The sequence below is a fragment of the Durio zibethinus genome, chromosome 2 (assembly GCF_047325235.1).
Source record: "Durio zibethinus cultivar Kanyao isolate XHJ-2024 chromosome 2, ASM4732523v1, whole genome shotgun sequence".
Lineage (NCBI taxonomy): Eukaryota > Viridiplantae > Streptophyta > Magnoliopsida > Malvales > Malvaceae > Durio > Durio zibethinus.
Genome location: NC_143163.1, coordinates 31,948,583 through 31,965,614, shown reverse-complemented (window position 1 = coordinate 31,965,614; position 17,032 = coordinate 31,948,583). Strand labels below are relative to the sequence as shown.

At 33.5% G+C, this 17,032-nt stretch overlaps 1 protein-coding gene and 1 pseudogene across 2 annotated transcripts; one reads left to right on the top strand and one right to left on the bottom strand.

Moving 5' to 3' along the window:
* Positions 1-782: 782 nt before the first annotated feature.
* Positions 783-3,715, top strand: LOC111317418 (serine/threonine-protein kinase 54-like). Its single transcript, XM_022919848.2, has 6 exons — positions 783-1,208; positions 2,220-2,338; positions 2,518-2,714; positions 2,847-3,027; positions 3,131-3,265; positions 3,357-3,715. Exons 1-6 carry the CDS (start codon positions 926-928, stop codon positions 3,546-3,548), a joined length of 1,107 nt encoding a protein of 368 aa, XP_022775583.2. The 5' UTR covers positions 783-925; the 3' UTR covers positions 3,549-3,715.
* An 802-nt stretch (positions 3,716-4,517) lies between these two features.
* Positions 4,518-16,766, bottom strand: LOC111317861 (ubiquitin-like-specific protease 1D; annotated as a pseudogene). Its single transcript, XR_016331990.1, has 14 exons — positions 16,319-16,766; positions 15,866-15,917; positions 15,096-15,190; positions 14,654-14,910; positions 11,956-12,004; positions 10,964-11,042; positions 10,827-10,860; positions 10,625-10,720; positions 9,633-9,735; positions 9,146-9,243; positions 5,896-6,018; positions 5,252-5,366; positions 4,855-4,961; positions 4,518-4,773 (listed from the first exon to the last, which is right to left on the bottom strand). The product of XR_016331990.1 is annotated as a ubiquitin-like-specific protease 1D (transcript).
* Between the last annotated feature and the right edge of the window lie 266 nt (positions 16,767-17,032).

Genomic DNA, 17,032 nt, shown 5'->3' with positions numbered 1-17,032 from the left:
TATATATATTGCGTATATCCATGCTTTTATATATATTTTTTATGTTCATATATACATATATATGTATGTATGTATGTATGTTGATCTACAACAATGTAAATAGTAGAATCCTTCTCGCTTCACAGTTGACATTATAATTTTCCCATACCTCCTGCCGCATAAATACTGGTTTAATTGCATGCCGTCAGAAATCTTGCAGTATAACCAATCTTTATGAAAGCTTATATTAGACGATCTTGTGGATTATGCTTCCTGGTAATAGAAATCTCCACAAAATTGGTTGCAATTACTACATATGATCTTTTTTTTTTCTTTTTAATCGCGTATCATGTTAAATTTTGATAGAAATTGTAATAGTTGATTTTCAGTTTCTGAAATTTATGGGATCCCTCTTATTATAGTAAATCAATTTTGCAATCCATATTAATTTTGTTAATGTTTCGATTATTTAATTTCCTGTCAAATCTTTCATTTTTATTTCTCTATACCAAACCTTTATTGGACGTGAAATAAAAAAATAAAAATGTAAAACTACTAAATATGAAACAAAAGTTATTTTAAAGTCATCGTTTATCATGCATATATTACTTGCTTATTTCATTTTTTTTTCGTTGTTAAATACTTGAATGTGTTTATTATCAATATCTTTCCAGTTATTCACTAAATTAATTTGATTTATCTTCATACAAAGCATCATATACAGTACAAAACTCTTTGGAAAATACGTATAAAGGAAGCAGCAATTGGGTAGAATTAGGAAAATACAATTTCTAAATATATCCAGTTCCACTGGCTACCTCTTTTGTTACTTATCTTCAAGCCAATCCCCTTTAGTTACTTATCTTCAAGCCAATCTAGCGTTTTCCTTGGAAACAAAAAGGAAAAAGAAAAAAAAAAAGGAAAAAACAAACTGTGTAGGGAACTGATGGAGCAAGAAATGGGAGAGATGGACGAAGGCGAAGGGTGGACAATAACAAGAACAATTAAAAAGAAAGATTTGAAAAAAATGGATGAGCAACTCGATCTGCTATGGGCAATGGGAGAGCTTAAAGAAAGAGAAAAGGTGGAAAAGGGACTGCTCTCAAACTCAAACTCAAACCAAGAAGAATGGGAAATTAATCCCAATAACATCATATTTAAAGCATTGGTGAGCAAAGGCACTTCCGTAGAAATCTTCAGAGGTTTTTATGACGATCAAGACGTTACAGGTTAGGCATACATATATTAATATGTTAAAATCCTAAATAAAAAAAAAATATTTCTTTCAATCTCATCAAATTGCTTCATAATTATTAATTATATGCAACATGAGAATGTGGACGATTAGTTAGTTATTTACATGTCAGATTATACTAATTTATAAACTTTGCTAACATTAATGGATTAGTAATGTCGACTTAAATTAATTATCTACTCTTTTAGATTAACCTGTTCATGGTGAAGTTTTACTATATGGTAGTTTAATGCTCTATGCCTTGCCGCAGTACAAAAATACGTGCTGATAATTGTGTTTATGTTTTATGTGAAATTTGCATTCGAGTTTGGCTACAAACGATTTTTTTTTGGCCAAAGAACAAAGAAGATTGTAGAGAAGCAACAGCTTCTCATCAGTATATGACATCTGGTTTACAAGCTAAAACTCAAACCTGATGCATAGAGAAGCAATATATAGCTGATCTCTCATCAGTACATCTTATTATACAACTGGACTAGTTATGATGAAGAAGTTGGGAGCCGGTCCTTATTCATCATTAACTAATGAGGATGGAGGTTGAGAAACCCATCCGATTGCATCTGAATTCGCAAATGATATTACAAAGCCAACTTAATTCATTCTACATATTGTTGCCAGGATATCCAGTTATATTTCCTACGTACCAATAACCGCATTAATTGCATCTGGTTTTCCAGACATGCCATGCCATATGGGTATAGGCAACCCCAACTTTATCCACCTTACTCATATTTTTGTCATACAGAACAGTAGTCAATACCCATTCATCAATTCTATGTACTGCATCTTTTTGAATTTTTAGTCCATGACATCCAGCAAATTAACCAGATTGATCTCGTCCAAACATATTATAGAGAGAAATGTTCAATTGCTTCTTCTTCTTCTGAATTGCATTGACAATAAATGATCTTTTCATGGTTATGGATTCAATTTTAGTGGAATTAATTTAAATTAGTATTTGGTTTGTTGTGTGACAAATTTGCAGTGAAAGTGTTTGATTGGAGGGAAAAGATCCAAAACCCAAACAATTTACCTATGATCATGAGCCTATTCAAGGAGGAGATTTCTTTTTGGTACACGATTGATCATCCTAATATTATTAAGGTAACTTTAAATCCTAATCTGTCAGCTTCATTATATTCTCTTCTCTTGCATATTCTAGAAGATTAGCAATTCTTTTTTTTATTGATTATTGTCTTGCTTTAATTATGTTCTGATTTTTTTATTTTTTTTAAAGTGTTGAGAATTAATAACCTTATTTTTCTTCTTAATTAATGCCTCAGTTAATAGGTGCCAAAATCGATGAACCAGAAATTATTTTACGAGGAGATAATCATGAAATTCGGGTGTTTAGTAATATGACTTATGTTGTTGTCGAGTATCTCTCCGGAGGTACCCTTAAATCTTTTCTTTCAAAGAATCGAGAAAACAAGTTGGCTTTGAAGACTGTCATTCATCTAGCACTGCACCTTGCAAGAGGGTAAAATTAAGCTCTTTAATATCTCTCTCTCTCTCTTTTGTAGTTATTTGAGTTTCAATTCAATCATTTTCTCAAGTGTAGAGATTGTTTTAATAAAGAGATTAAATGGATATGTTGTTTGAATTCCTTTAGGTTGGCTTATCTTCACTCTTGGAAACTTATTCATGGAAATGTCAAGCCAGAAAACATGCTTCTTGATAAAAATTTCAAACTGAAAATAACTGACTTTGGTACATGTAATGTGGAAATTTCAAGTCATGAAGAGGTAACAAGTGACAGTGCCACTGACACAATTAGTTACATGGCTCCTGAGGTACGTAGTATGATCAAAGTTTTATTTTATATGCAAATTATTTAGTTATGTCCATGTTCATATCCATTAGTTGTATTTATATAATGTTATAATCCCAATGAAGGTCATCAATTCTAAACCATATGATCGCAAATGCGATGTATATAGTTTTGGAATTTGTTTATGGGAGATCTACTGCTGTGACATGCCTTATCCAAATATTGGTTTTTCAGAATTGACTTCAGCTATTCTTTATGAGGTACAAAGTTTAATTTACTAGCTAGTTTTCATATTGAGAATTGACGTTAAGAAGCTAACTAACAAACTTTGCGACTAATTTTGGACTGTAGAACATGAGACCCGAAATTCCCAAACATTGTCCAGAAGCTTTAGCAAATTTGATGAAGCAGTGTTGGGATACAGATCCTAGTAAAAGACCAGAGATGGAAGAAGTGGTTTGGATGCTAGAGGCCATTGACACATCAAAGGGTAAAACGGTTAAATGGCTTGATGTGCAAAGCTGTTTTTGCATTCGCAAATAGGAAAGGCTTTGAAATGAGCTAATTACAAAAAGGTCAAGTCTCCTTTAAAAGCACTTGTGCATAATGTTCAATTATCAACATGGACATTAGATTTTGGAGGAATATGCTATTTTATCAAGAATAGATAGAGACATTATAATTATTTATATTCAAATATTTGATTCATTTGAAAGTGAATGTCTCTCTTGTTCGAGAACTTGAGCTGGAATTCCATTTCATGAGGAGGAGGTCGAGGGAGCAGCTGAAGGCTGAGTGAGTGGAAGGAAGGCTCGATTCTTTACCTGGTAATGTTTCCTGGATGGCACATCATTCCTTGATAAATGTGAGACAAACCACAGGAGTCCAGCACTGCAAAAATGGACTTTCTGCCCTAATGCTAGACATAATGGACATTTCGAATAAAGACAGCTTCTTTCCCTTTCTCAAGGACTTAAAACCGTGGGAACAAGCGTCAGTGCGATGTGCGGTAACTTGTATGAATGAGGACCTGATATTGATAGTGGTGTTGGTGAAGTTGAGGGTTTAGAGGAAAACCAATGTTTTGTGTTCACTAATTTAAAAAAAAAAAAAAGTGTTCAGTCCAAAAATGAATCATGGCAAACCGTTTCCTAAAATCAAAGAAAAGACTGTTTCCGTTAAAGCATGTATTTGGCCACACCTTCCTTTTCACTTGCGTATCTCTTCCATAACAGCATATCAAAATCCATTTGAATCGAAAACATAGTCACGTGCCAACTGCCAACAAAAATGAGTTGGAAAAGAGCTCTAATACAAATGTTGATGGTGGAAAGCCTTAAAAAGACCATGTCACCACCATCACAAGTCATTAATTCTTGTGCCACTTTCCTCCTATGCATGCATCGAAAACTGGTCAGTTCAAATCCTTGCCTCCACTTTCACTCTTTTCTAACTCTTTAATAATGACAATGGCATTAGGAGATTTCTTTTTGTTTGTCCATTTAGACTAGACGAGGAATTTCAAAATTTTGTACACAATCTGATTTACACTTGACCATGCAAGCTATACACACATGCCACCCAACCCACTGGGGTATCATTTTTGGCACCAGATTCATGGCGGAGCACCACCTTAAAAGAGTCAAGACGAAGAAGATTGTGAACCGCCATTATCCTTGCTTGCACTTTGAAATTGTTCTACAAGTAAATTCCGTATTTTTACTCTCAACCCAGAGGCTTCTTCAGGTCTGAACGACTGCTTGCCAAACTGAAAGTGGAAACAGGTTAACCAAGAAAATACCAACCCAAAGAGAACTTTCTAATGATCACAAAGCAACACAACAGGTACCATTGCTAAATCTTTTGTTTTCAGCTTTTCAGGGGTTCTTCAATGAACCGCTCCATGAAGAGAAGAACAACGAGACCACAATCATAATCATTCTTTTGCTGGGGAACCTTGCAAAAAAGTATCAATTACAGTCTAAGCAATTTAAGAAATGTACAAAGATGATTTACTAGGAAAATAATCCTGTTTTCAGTGAAATTGACTCCATATTGAACATTTTATGTTCTGAATATTTAATCCTGCAATGGACGCTAGATTAAAGGGGAAAAAAAGGTAAAACAGTATTAAGCTTTCTGTTTGAAACAGATCAACTATCCCATTACAAACTTGAGGTTTCTGTCCCATTGCAAAATCTATAAACAAATAAGTCAAATTTAAGGCACTGCAAATAGAAACTTACAGCTATTGTTTTCTCATCAATCCAGCATGGGAGATTTTCCCAGATTTTGTCTGCAATTGGAAGATCTGAAGGAGCAACATCTTGGTTCAAATGGTTCCATTTTTTCCTCACATAGCTAGAAACCAAGATTCACATTGTCTATTAGGTGTAAGAACCACATTAAGAAGGCAAACCAGTCAAGCTTCAGTTAGACATATGTATTAGAAAATTACTATTAAAATAAACAACCAATCTTCAAGATTTTAAAACAAACAACTGAATCTTCAAGATTACGTGAACTACTAGGAAACAGGGAAGTCAGGATATGATTGAAAATCCACCCAGAAAGGTTTCAATTCAAATATTGTCATACTACTATACAAAAAAGTAGTAGTAATAATAATAATAATAATAATAATAATACCACTGTTAAAAGATGATGAAGATTCCCATGATCTGAATCTTTTTACTTGTATCACTTTAAGAAGAAATGGATGAAGAGATGTGCAGGTTTCAAAAGCATGCCATTTTAAACAGGAAAGGCACTATCCTTGTGATATTTCCTTCTCACTATCAAAAGGCTTCTTATTTTTACGAATATAGAGACAAAGACAAAGTATAGTAGTACATAGTCATTTATAATCCTTTGGCTTCTTTTGTTTCACCTTTTAATGTTCTTAAAAACAGATCTGCTAGAATGAAGTCCCAATGAATCCAAATGAAGGATAATTGGTCCAGGTGCATCTTCTTCGAAAGGTATACAAATGATGACCAAACTCCAATGGAAACTGGATACAAGAAAAGCAATAACTGAGTCAAAAGATCTGAATCAATTCAAGCCAAATTAGGGAGAATTTAGTATGAAAAAAGGCGCAAGGATGCAGTAAGCTACTAAATCTACTTATTCAAAAGAGATGGCTAACAAATCTATTGATCCATATCATTTCACCATTTTGAAATGATCCATCCAATTTAGTTATTCGACCACTCTTCACTCTTAAGCTTGCCAAAGAGAAGTATATAATTAACCTTTATCTCAGTTAACATAAAGCAGAATAGTCACTCAAAGCTAGTTAAGGCGCACAAGACAACAGGCTGTGACTTAAGTAAAGCAATCATTGGACAGTAAAACATGTTGATTACAGGCCAAAAATTGATCATTCCTGCATGAACGAATAAAACAAGTTTTCTATCCTATGCTTCTTTTTCAAAGTCAGAAATTAGGACAGGAGCAGGAAATCAAAAACAGTTACAAAGTTTTGTTCATGTAACAGTACCTCTGTGGTAACAATGACAACTTACAATTTCTAATCCAAGAAAGGGAAGTATGGAGGTGGGCAGATTGTAATTATCAGGAAATCAAAATGTCTGTTGATATTTGATAATCATGAGAAAGACACAAGAATTATTGGAAGATACATCTGTGGGAAAACACTTATTTACAGCTGGTTGTAATATTGTAATCTGTATATTTATATTTGTATCTCTAGAATTAAGTATTTGTATCCCTAGAATTAAGGAAGATTTAGTTTCCTAGTTTAACCCCTAGTTAGTTGTATATAAACCAAAGATTCTTGTATAATTAAAAATAAGCAGTTTTTTAATATACATTCAGTTTCCACATGGTATCAGAGCTTTAGGCTCTTCTTGGGAAGCAAAATTTTCAGGCTTCATTATTGACTTTTTTAGGCCTTCATTGCCGAATCCTGTTTAGGCCTTCATTGCCGAACCCTTTCAAAGAAAGATATCACTACCACCCAATTTGAGGAAATGTTAACTAGGAAAATCACTAGAGTACTACAGATATCTCAGAAACAAAGAGAGTTCAACAGGGAAGAGATTGAAAAGCTGAGAAACTTATTGAAAATCCTTGAAAAGCCTACTATGGTATGTTCTTTGGGTAAAGTTTCTAGTTTAGGTAAAGCTTCCGGTTCTCATGGATTAAATGTCTCGGCTAACCCTATTACGAGTTCTTGGGTCATTGACTCAGGAGCAACAGACCACATGACACATTCCTCACAAAAGTTTAGTACATATAACCTGTGTCCTAGTAATAAGAAAATTGTTGTTGCTGATGGTTCACTTACCACAGTGGCAGGATTAGGAGATGTTCAAGTTAATCCCTCGTTTGTTCTCAAAAATGTTTTTCATGTTCCTGGATTGTCTAATAATCTGATATCTATACAAAAACTTACTAGAGATATAAATTGCAAAGTAACTTTTTATCCCTCTTATTGTGAATTTCAGGACCAGAGTTCGGGGAAGATGATTGGACTTGCTAAGGAGAATGATGAGCTATACTATCTTGAGACATCAAATAACATAAGTAGTATCAAAAATAGTTTACCTTTGTCATTTCTTTCTGAAAAATCTTCCAATAAAGACAAAATCTAGCTTTATCATTTTCGTCTTGGACATCCTTCTTTTGGAACCTTGAGAAACATGTTTCCTTCTTTGTTCAAAGGATTAAATGTTGAAGATTTTCATTGTGATATTTGCGAATTTGCAAAACATAGACGTGTGTCTTTTCCAATTAGTAACAAAAGAAGTTTTACTCCCTTTTACTTGATTCATAGTGACATTTGGGGTCTCTCTACAATTCCTAATATTTCTGGTGCGAGATGGTTTATTTCATTCATAGATGATTATACCAGGGTTTCTTGGGTTTTTTTACTTAAATCCAAATCAGATGTGAATAGTGTGTTCTTAAGCTTCCAAAACATGATCCAAAATCAATTTGGAGCGAGAATCAAGAGATTTAGTTTTAGAATCAAGAAATTCGGGGTTAGTTTTAGAAGCATATACAGATGCTGATTATGCAGGTTCAGTAATTGATAGAAGATCCACCTCAGGCTACTGCACTTTCTTAGGTGGTAATCTTGTGACTTGGAGGAGTAAAAAACAGAATGTGGTGGCAAGATCAAGTGCCAAAGCAAAGTTCAGAGCAATGGCTCAAGGAATTTGTGAACTACTATGTTTAAAGATCATCCTAGAAGACTTGAAGATCAAGTGGGAAGGACCAATGAGACTCTACTGTGATAACAAGTCTGCAATAAGCATTGTACACAATCCTGTGCAACATGACAGAACAAAACACATTGAAGTATACCAGCATTTCATAAAGGAGAAACTAGACAGCGGGTTGATTTGTACACCTTATGTATCAACCAAGGGTCAACTTGTAGATGTGTTGACTAAAGGTCTCAGCAGTGCAACATTTCAAGAAATTATTTTCAAGCTGAGAATGGAAAACACCTATTTACCAGCTTGAGGGAGAGTGTGGGAAAACACTTATTTACAGCTGGTTGTAATATTGTAATCTGTATATTTATATTTGTATCTCTAGAATTAAGTATTTGTATCCTTAGAATTAAGGAAGATTTAATTTCCTAGTTTAACCCCTAGTTAGTTGTATATAAACCTAAGATTCTTGTATAATTAAAAATAAGCAGTTTTTCAATGTACATTCAGTTTCCACAACATTTATAGTGTTTTCATTGTCCACCATTTTGAGAAAAAATTGTGTTTCCATGTCTACCTACCCTCTCTCTCTCCCCTCTTCCTCCCTCACTTCTTTCGTCCCTTCCTCCCTTGTTTATAATCACAAGCAAGCAGTCAACCATTATTTATTGGAAGATGCATATAGCATGTTTCCAATGATCCACCATATTAAAACAAAGGGCCACCCTCTCTCTCCCCACAGATGATACATTTTCTAACTGTGGAAACCGCTAACTTGGCATAAAAATGGCAACACACTTACCCTTTTCCAACCAATTTTCAAACCCGTATTTGTGTCATGTCATGCAAATGAAGTACTCTGGCTGTTCATGTAACAATAGGCACTAATATATATAGGTTTAAATGAAACATTTTACGTGCTTGTATGTAAATATCTATAGCAGAAAAACTCACGCTTCATCAATCGGAATAAGTACATATGCTTTCCGGAAAATATCGACACCTTTCCACCACCTTCTGAACTTGATGAACCAAGCATCTTTGTGACTCCCCTACATAGTATAAAGGACAACAAGCAACCAGCAACCATGAGTTGGAGAAGTACCGATCATAATACTCAAATAGTTATATAGTTCAGCAAAGAATACATAGACTCTAAAATATATAACCATTGATCTGCTGAGAGCACATGTTTGAAAAATGAATGCGGTTTCTAACACACCAGTGCAATCTTAAAATAGCACATGCATCTCAGATACACTTTTCTTTCTGAGATTAAACATTGCCGTTGTTCTCACATTGCTCTATTCAGGAACAAAGCTATATGACTTAAAGAGTGAAGTAATGAATAACATTATCTCATTTCGATGAACCTGACTGAAAAATGAAATCCCAAATCAGCATGATATATTCATCTTAGACTGCATAAAAGGCATAAAACCTTGTATGACACAGCTTCTTTTAGCTTCTAGTAAAAATACGTGTTAAAAAAATGATAATCACATATTGCCCTATTTGTTGGGGATGCCTGCTGCTGTAAAAATCTGGCCAAAAAAAAAAGAACCAAAAAAGTGATTAAAACTAGAAGCTCGATTCTTGGTGTAGCATATTAACTAGCAGCTATTCAATACAAATTTTCTAACTAAATCAAGCATTTAAACTTTTTTTCAAATTATATTTCAATAAAGTTGGGCATTCTATGCAATCACAAGAAAGACATGTCAGACACTACATATTGGAAATTTGAGTTCAAAATTTCCACAAGTAGTCATGTTTCTTACACCCATTTCACATAACATTCAAAAGCAAAAAATGCAAAATGGCAATAGCAGTGGGAACCATAAGTGTCCTTGCATTATGATAGGACAACAACATTGTTCCAATAAGCTACAACCTGGAGCTTCTCAGGAGAAATCAACTAACAAGCTGTTTCGACATTTAATCCTTTTTCTACTTTGATAGAAGTACCCTTTTTTATCTACTTTAAGTGATTTATAGAAGACCTCGACAAAGATGGGGAAAAGCTTACCAGACCTAAACAACCCATCAACCACCCAACCTAGTTGAAACCTTTCCAGTTTTACTTGAATAGTTAAGAGAGTTGAACCAAGATCTAACCCAAATTTGAGTCTTCTATCTGTCAGCAGGTTAAATGTTGCAAAAGTTGACCTGAATCCAAAGACCCAGCAGAATTCCAATCCCACCCATCCCAAATAGATTTAACATGTCAATTACTCAAATTGAATGTAATTCAGCTCCAGAACGACCTCAAAAATCAAAATCAAAGATGACTAGAATTCAAATTGACCCAACAGGAACCCAACCTGACACATCCAGTTGCTACTACTTACAAGATGAGAAACTTGTGATGCGTGAAGAAGGTGATGTATTTGTAATCACTGAATCAGATCTACAAGCATTTGAAACACTTACTGGATGTAACAATTCATAACTTGTGATGTCAAGAAGGTTTCAGGAGCAAGGCTGTCAGTATCCCCAAAACAAATTTCAACAGATTCTGGATCATCCCTGGATCAATAAATACGGGAAAAAAGATAAGATAGGCAAACTATATCCTGCTAAAATTGTTTGCAAAAGTCATCCACATTATTCTCATAAAATAAACATCATGTACCTTGATGGGTAATAGATCCTAGCATCCTTTTTGCTGAAAAATTGTCAGATAAAGAAAAGTTATTGCAGGCAGCAACCACATATTAGCAAGCTATAATATTGTGAGAAGAAAATTAAGCATTGAGAGTTCTATTAAACAATTTGGAAGTTTAACTTCAATCTCTGTCATCATTACTAGCTGAGGTTCTTCCTCATCTACAAGAACAACAGTCTGGCCCTGTTTCAAATCGAACCAATCAACAAACAAGGACAAAAACCTAAATTATGGTGAAAGCATGAAATTTCATCATTGTACAGCCAAAAAAAGTACACAAACTACTGATTAGAAAACCCATATTTGCATCGCAAGACAAATTCCACAATTCTGTCATTTCCTTTTCTGATCAGGTTTTGAAATCATAACAGTCAAGGGGCCTAGAATCATGCCAAGCTGTCTTTTCCCCTATCACCAAAACCTCTAAAATAACCAAAGTGTCCCAGTTAGAGTATGTTAAAAAAAGTGAATAACTAATTAGTTCCTTGGATGGGGACAATTTTAACTTTAATGACCAAAAGCAAAAAAGAAAAAAAAAGAGTGAGAGAGAGAGAGAAAAAAAAAAAGATTGATCACAATTATGCTACAAAATATCAATCCCCAAGCTCATATGATTTCGACCCACACTCCTTTTTCTTCTTTTAATAGACAATGAAATGCATTCAGAATACAGACAAGTCAATAACACAGGAAGATGGAGACACATTCCCTTAATAAAACAAGACAATAATACTGAAGCCAGGCCTCTTGGATGCTAAATCAAGAGAAGACTGACTTTTCTCAGAAGAACTAAAATGAGATAGTGAGTAAAAAATATTAAAATTAGGTTCAAATTATATAGGATACAAATGCAAAACCAAACCAAGAATCTGTTGTAGCCCTTAATGTAATTCTAATGACAAAGAATTCATAGAAATAACCCAAAGGATAGCCAAGCTACACTGATATTATCCAAACTACCAAAATGACACATCAATGCATTCACCTTAACTCTGCACCTAAATCACTCCTGCATCAATAGTGACATTCACAAATTGAGCAAGTGGTCAACATTAGATAATCATGATTGTTATAGAAGTCAAAAAAGCATGCTTACCTTCCTAGGCCTTGAATCATTTGATGGTCAGACTTGAAAAGCATTCTTCCTACAGAAAAGGAATGGAGAAATTCTAAATATAAGGCAGGCATTTAGTGATCTATTCAAGTTAGCAGAAAGAACTCAGAACAATTACCAAAAATATGTGAAACATGATTCCTTTTTTGGCCTTTCATACAGCCGACTCCAAAGTTATGGGATCTAAGGCTTAGCTTGTTGTTGTTGATGTCAAATATCATACAAAAGATCTTTAGGTTGACCACAAACATTCAAAATTAAAATGCTAAATTGTAAAAGATCAGTAATATGACTCAATTAAAACCTGCAACAAATCAGAAAAGTTGCCCAACATGTATTTTCAAGTAGATGCAATTTGAGGGATGAAACACAAATACAAGTCCACAGTGGTCAGGGGTTCAAAGGTAACCTATATGTATTTTCAGCCTTGAATACAGATAAGTAATAAGTATCCAACTTTGATTTAATCCAACAAAAGAACTTAAACTACTTACAGCCTTTAAAATTTTCTTTAATGGATTTATCATGCAGCAAATTTATAATCCTTTTTTCCTGAAAGCAATTTGATTTCAGTATCTTTTGGATAGAGAAACCAATTTGATTTCCTGAAATTCTGTTATTTGTCCAAACTTCTAAACTTTCAATTTTGACACAACTTTTTGTCTGAATAATTGTAACATGATTTCAAATTTAAAAAAAAGCTCTAGCTTAAAAAACCCTACCAATGTAATAAATGCCTTTACTTCCCTCATCAATCAGCTTAACCTTTGATGTTGAATTGGGAAAAAGTAAAAACGGCCTTTGGGCCAGTTAACATTTGACTGAGAAAGGATGCACCTACTTGCCACCATATAGCTTATTAGCCATAAAAGTAAACATTAAGATAAGTTAATGCCTACACCTAACAACCAGAGATAAGCACTGTGAATTTAGCATCATATCAGGTTCATTTCAGCAGTAAAAGATCAACAAATTCAAACAAGCGCCAATAACTGTACATCTAGAGCTTTCAACTGGGTAAGTCGGGTTGGGTTTAGGTAGGGTCAATCCAGGGTCAGGTCAATTTTGGGTTCTTATCATTTAGGGTTCAGTCACTTCAGGTAAGGATCATCTCAATTTAGAGTTATTCGGGTTCAAGTCATTCAAGTTGAGGTCATTTCAGGTTCAATTTGTTAGGTTTTAAGCTTAAATCAAACTAAATTTAAACAGATTATTATGATCAGGTCTACTTTGATTAGAATTTTATTGAAAACTAAAAAGGATAAAAAAATATATTTTAAAAATAAATATAAACAGTGTAATTTGTATGCTTTAAATTAAATCATGATTTATAAAGAAAAATAATAATCTTAATAAACTTAATTGGTTGATTCTGTATCTATTGTTATTTTTATATGATTTTGAATATAAAATAAATTAAAATTAGAAGGTAAATAAGTATTCATTAGATAATTAATATGTTAGACTTATTAGTACAAAGTACTGTTTATAAATAAAGAATAATAAAGTTTCTTCACATTCAATTAAGTCTTAGTAATTATATTTATTTCAATTGCTATTTTTTTTATAAACCATAATTATTTATGTTTTATATTTTATGCTTGAATAGTTGGCTAATTACCAAATTCATTGGATACTATGAAGCACAGACACGGATACGCAATACAAGTACAACACGATATGGACACACGGCAATTTCTAAAAAATGAGAACAAGGATATGGCAGGACATGGCAATAAAAAAATACCTTTTATATATTATAATTATCAGTTAATATCTATTAGATATTGGGTTGATTTTAAAAGACAATTACCCTTATAAAAAAAACTGATAATAGACACGACAATAAAAGAACATATGGTGTCATTATCTTTTTCTTCTTTTTTCTTGTATCCTGCGAAGTTAGAAACATATTTCACAATGTTGCAACCATCAAGGTGTCGGACGCAGGTACGCAAGGGGTTCAGAAATTCCGTACTTCATAGATTGGATAAATATTAAAATATCAAAAATATTTTATTATATCACACAATGTTGAAATAAGCAATTGAGGAATGGCGGCAAGCTCATTGGTGGGATTGGTGCCTAAAGAAAATTTTGTAAAATCAAATTGACTGTATTCCACTTTTTAATGGTAAAATCAAAAGTGAGAAAAACAATTAAACATGGAAATTGTTGTCTTCCACTTTTTCTTGTGGCAGTTAAGTTAATAACTATATAGAAGAAAGTTCTAGGATTAAAAGACCAAAATTGAAAGTTAAAACCCTTGTCTTTCTACTCTCTAGTTTCTAGTCAAACCCTATTACCCTTGTCTTTCTAGTAAACACTAAATTTGTAAAATTATATAAATTTGTAATAATAAGAAAAAATATTTTAAATGATAATTAAAAATTAAATTTTAAAAAATAATAATTTGTATTATTTTATTAAATTAATGTTTGTTAAAAATAAAATTTTACTTAATTTAAGTTCAGATTATTCGAGTTTGAGTCATTTCGGGTTTTAAGTTATTTCAGGTTCAAGTCAATTTTAGATTCTTGTTGAGCAAGTTCAGGTTGTTGACTTTTTCAAGTCAAACCTGGTTGAGTCAGGTTAGGGTTAGTTTTAACAGCTCTATATATATCACAGAAAAAAGGGGCAAAGGAGAAGAGAAAAAACCAGTTAAGGTAAAATTGCTTACTTTGCAATGCTTGGCAAGTCGTCATCTGTATCACAATCACGAAGAGAATACACTGAAGCTGTTGCTGAAGCTATCGTAACCTTTTGATCACCAAAAGAAGGCTTCCTATGGTGTTGTGAATTCATACATCTTGGTGATACCCGAACTTTCTGCCTTTCCCTTTGTGAAAACTCCCCATTGCATCTGGTTTTTCGGCATTCACAATGAGTCAAAATTGATAAATCTTTGTCAAATGTGTTGACTATCCTACAATCAATCTGTAAAATAAAATACAAAAGCAATCATGTTCCGCAATGAAGAAGGTCATATTGAAGTATGAAGCTTTATCCTACAATCTATCAAGTTAATTTAAAAGCATTGAGAAGAAACTGCATTTTTACTGAACAATTTACTGAACAATGCTAATAAAAGGGTTATATTAAATAGAGTAGTAGCACTTTACATTTTCTTTCATCTTTTTACAAAAGCTAGCACCAAATGTAGACTGTGAGAAAGCTTGATGTGATTTACTCTGTAGTCCAAATACATTAGAAGAATCTGCAGGAAACATTTAAATTCCTTAAATAGACTTCAGAAAACCAGAATTCTAAAGTTAAAAAGTAATTGCCTGCTTATGCACATACGTCATAATTAAACTAATCCTTGAAAGATCACCTATCTTGAGCTCAAAGCAGTCAGAGTTCTTATTACTAATAACAGCTGGATCCTTATCATCATCATATAAACATACCTAGAAAAGGGGAAAATAAACTAATATAACCGGCCAAACTAGTTAAATTTCTTTTTGATTCAGCTATCTACAAAGGAAAATAAGAATAAAATTCTATCGGTTACAGCCCAAATTCAATCTATTCTTATCTATGGGATTTTTTATCAATCTACATTTTCGCAGACCAACTAGGGAAGGTAAGCTTCAACAATTATACCACTTTATTTTGGAGTAGATCCTTTTGAGTCATAAGCCGATAGCTCTTTTTCAATGCAAAGGAGCACAAATACCAAGATTCGTCCCTAACTAGATTAGGATCATCAGTTATTTTTATTTAGTTAAATAACCATTTCAAGTTTAATGCCATAACATATCAATTGGCCCGTGTTAAGGAAAAACAACACCACAACAGTAGAATCTCAGAATCAACAAAATTTCCTGGCTACATGGAAACCAAAGTTCACTAAAGACTCCAAAAAATCTGAAATCATTTGGAAACTCACCAACAACATCTGAGCTTGGCGATTGTGTAGGCTTTTCACATCCATCAGCATCCTGTCCAACAAAAAATATGCAAATAATAAATGTTTTACTCAATAAAAAAAAGTCTATGCATAGTTACTGTCATTCATTCTCAAATGTGAAACACACCTACATTTTGATTAACATATGAAAATGAAAGATTTTTTTCTTTTAATAGTTAATAGTTTGACAAAAAAAAAAAGTACAAGCAATACAAGTAAACAAGTAAAGCAACTGCAGAAAAAGAGGAAAAAATACTGTAACATAGTCACTGTTAATAACCTGAATTTAAAAAATAAAAATGCAGACATTTTAAATTAGTACCGAACAACACTAGTTCATATTCCAAATAATCCCTCATGCAACTTCCTAATTTCTTCTTCTCCAGTGTTTCTTAGAAACCAAAATAGAAAAAAAAAAAAAAAAAAAAAAACCATTTTCGCTCGCCAAAGTGTTCTCCGTTTCTTCTCCTCCTCAAGGCGCTCGAGAAAATCCCTCGTCTTTTGCCCTTTATCCGGCAATTTAGAGGCACAGCGTTCCAGAGTCCTCTGCTGCCGTTGGATCATCACTTCCAGCTTGTGATCAGGCAAGTTCTCCAAAACTTCCTCTTTGCTTTAATCATCGCCGCCGCACATTGCGTCGGGTTTCCTCGGTGGTGGCTGCGGCTCGCCCTTGATAACCACTAAGGGGGGCGGTGGCTCCTCATCCCCTGCTTGCCTTGAGAGTAACTTGTTCCAATCAATGTCTAGTTTCCTATTCCTGTTTTTCTTTTCTACTTCCATGCAAACACCTAACATGTACGGCAGAATTTTCTCCCCTCCCCGTTTATTTTCTTCTGCTACTGCCACCCTTTATTTATTTTTCTTTTCTTTTTTCCGTTATTTGAGCAAGAAAAAATATACTATTGTTAACGTCCACGGTGGCGCTGTGAAAGGACTGGAAATGGAAATGAAGAAATTCGTCGTGGCATCATGACTGCTGTTAGGAAATTGTTGTACTGTTATTAGCAGAAATTATTAATTGGGCTGGGCCGACTTTGGACTTTGGACCCAAGTTTGGCTTCTGAAAAAGAGAAAATTCTAAACACACCCCAAAATTTATTCTTTACACCAAAAAAACAAAATCAAAATCAAAATCAAAATCAATTT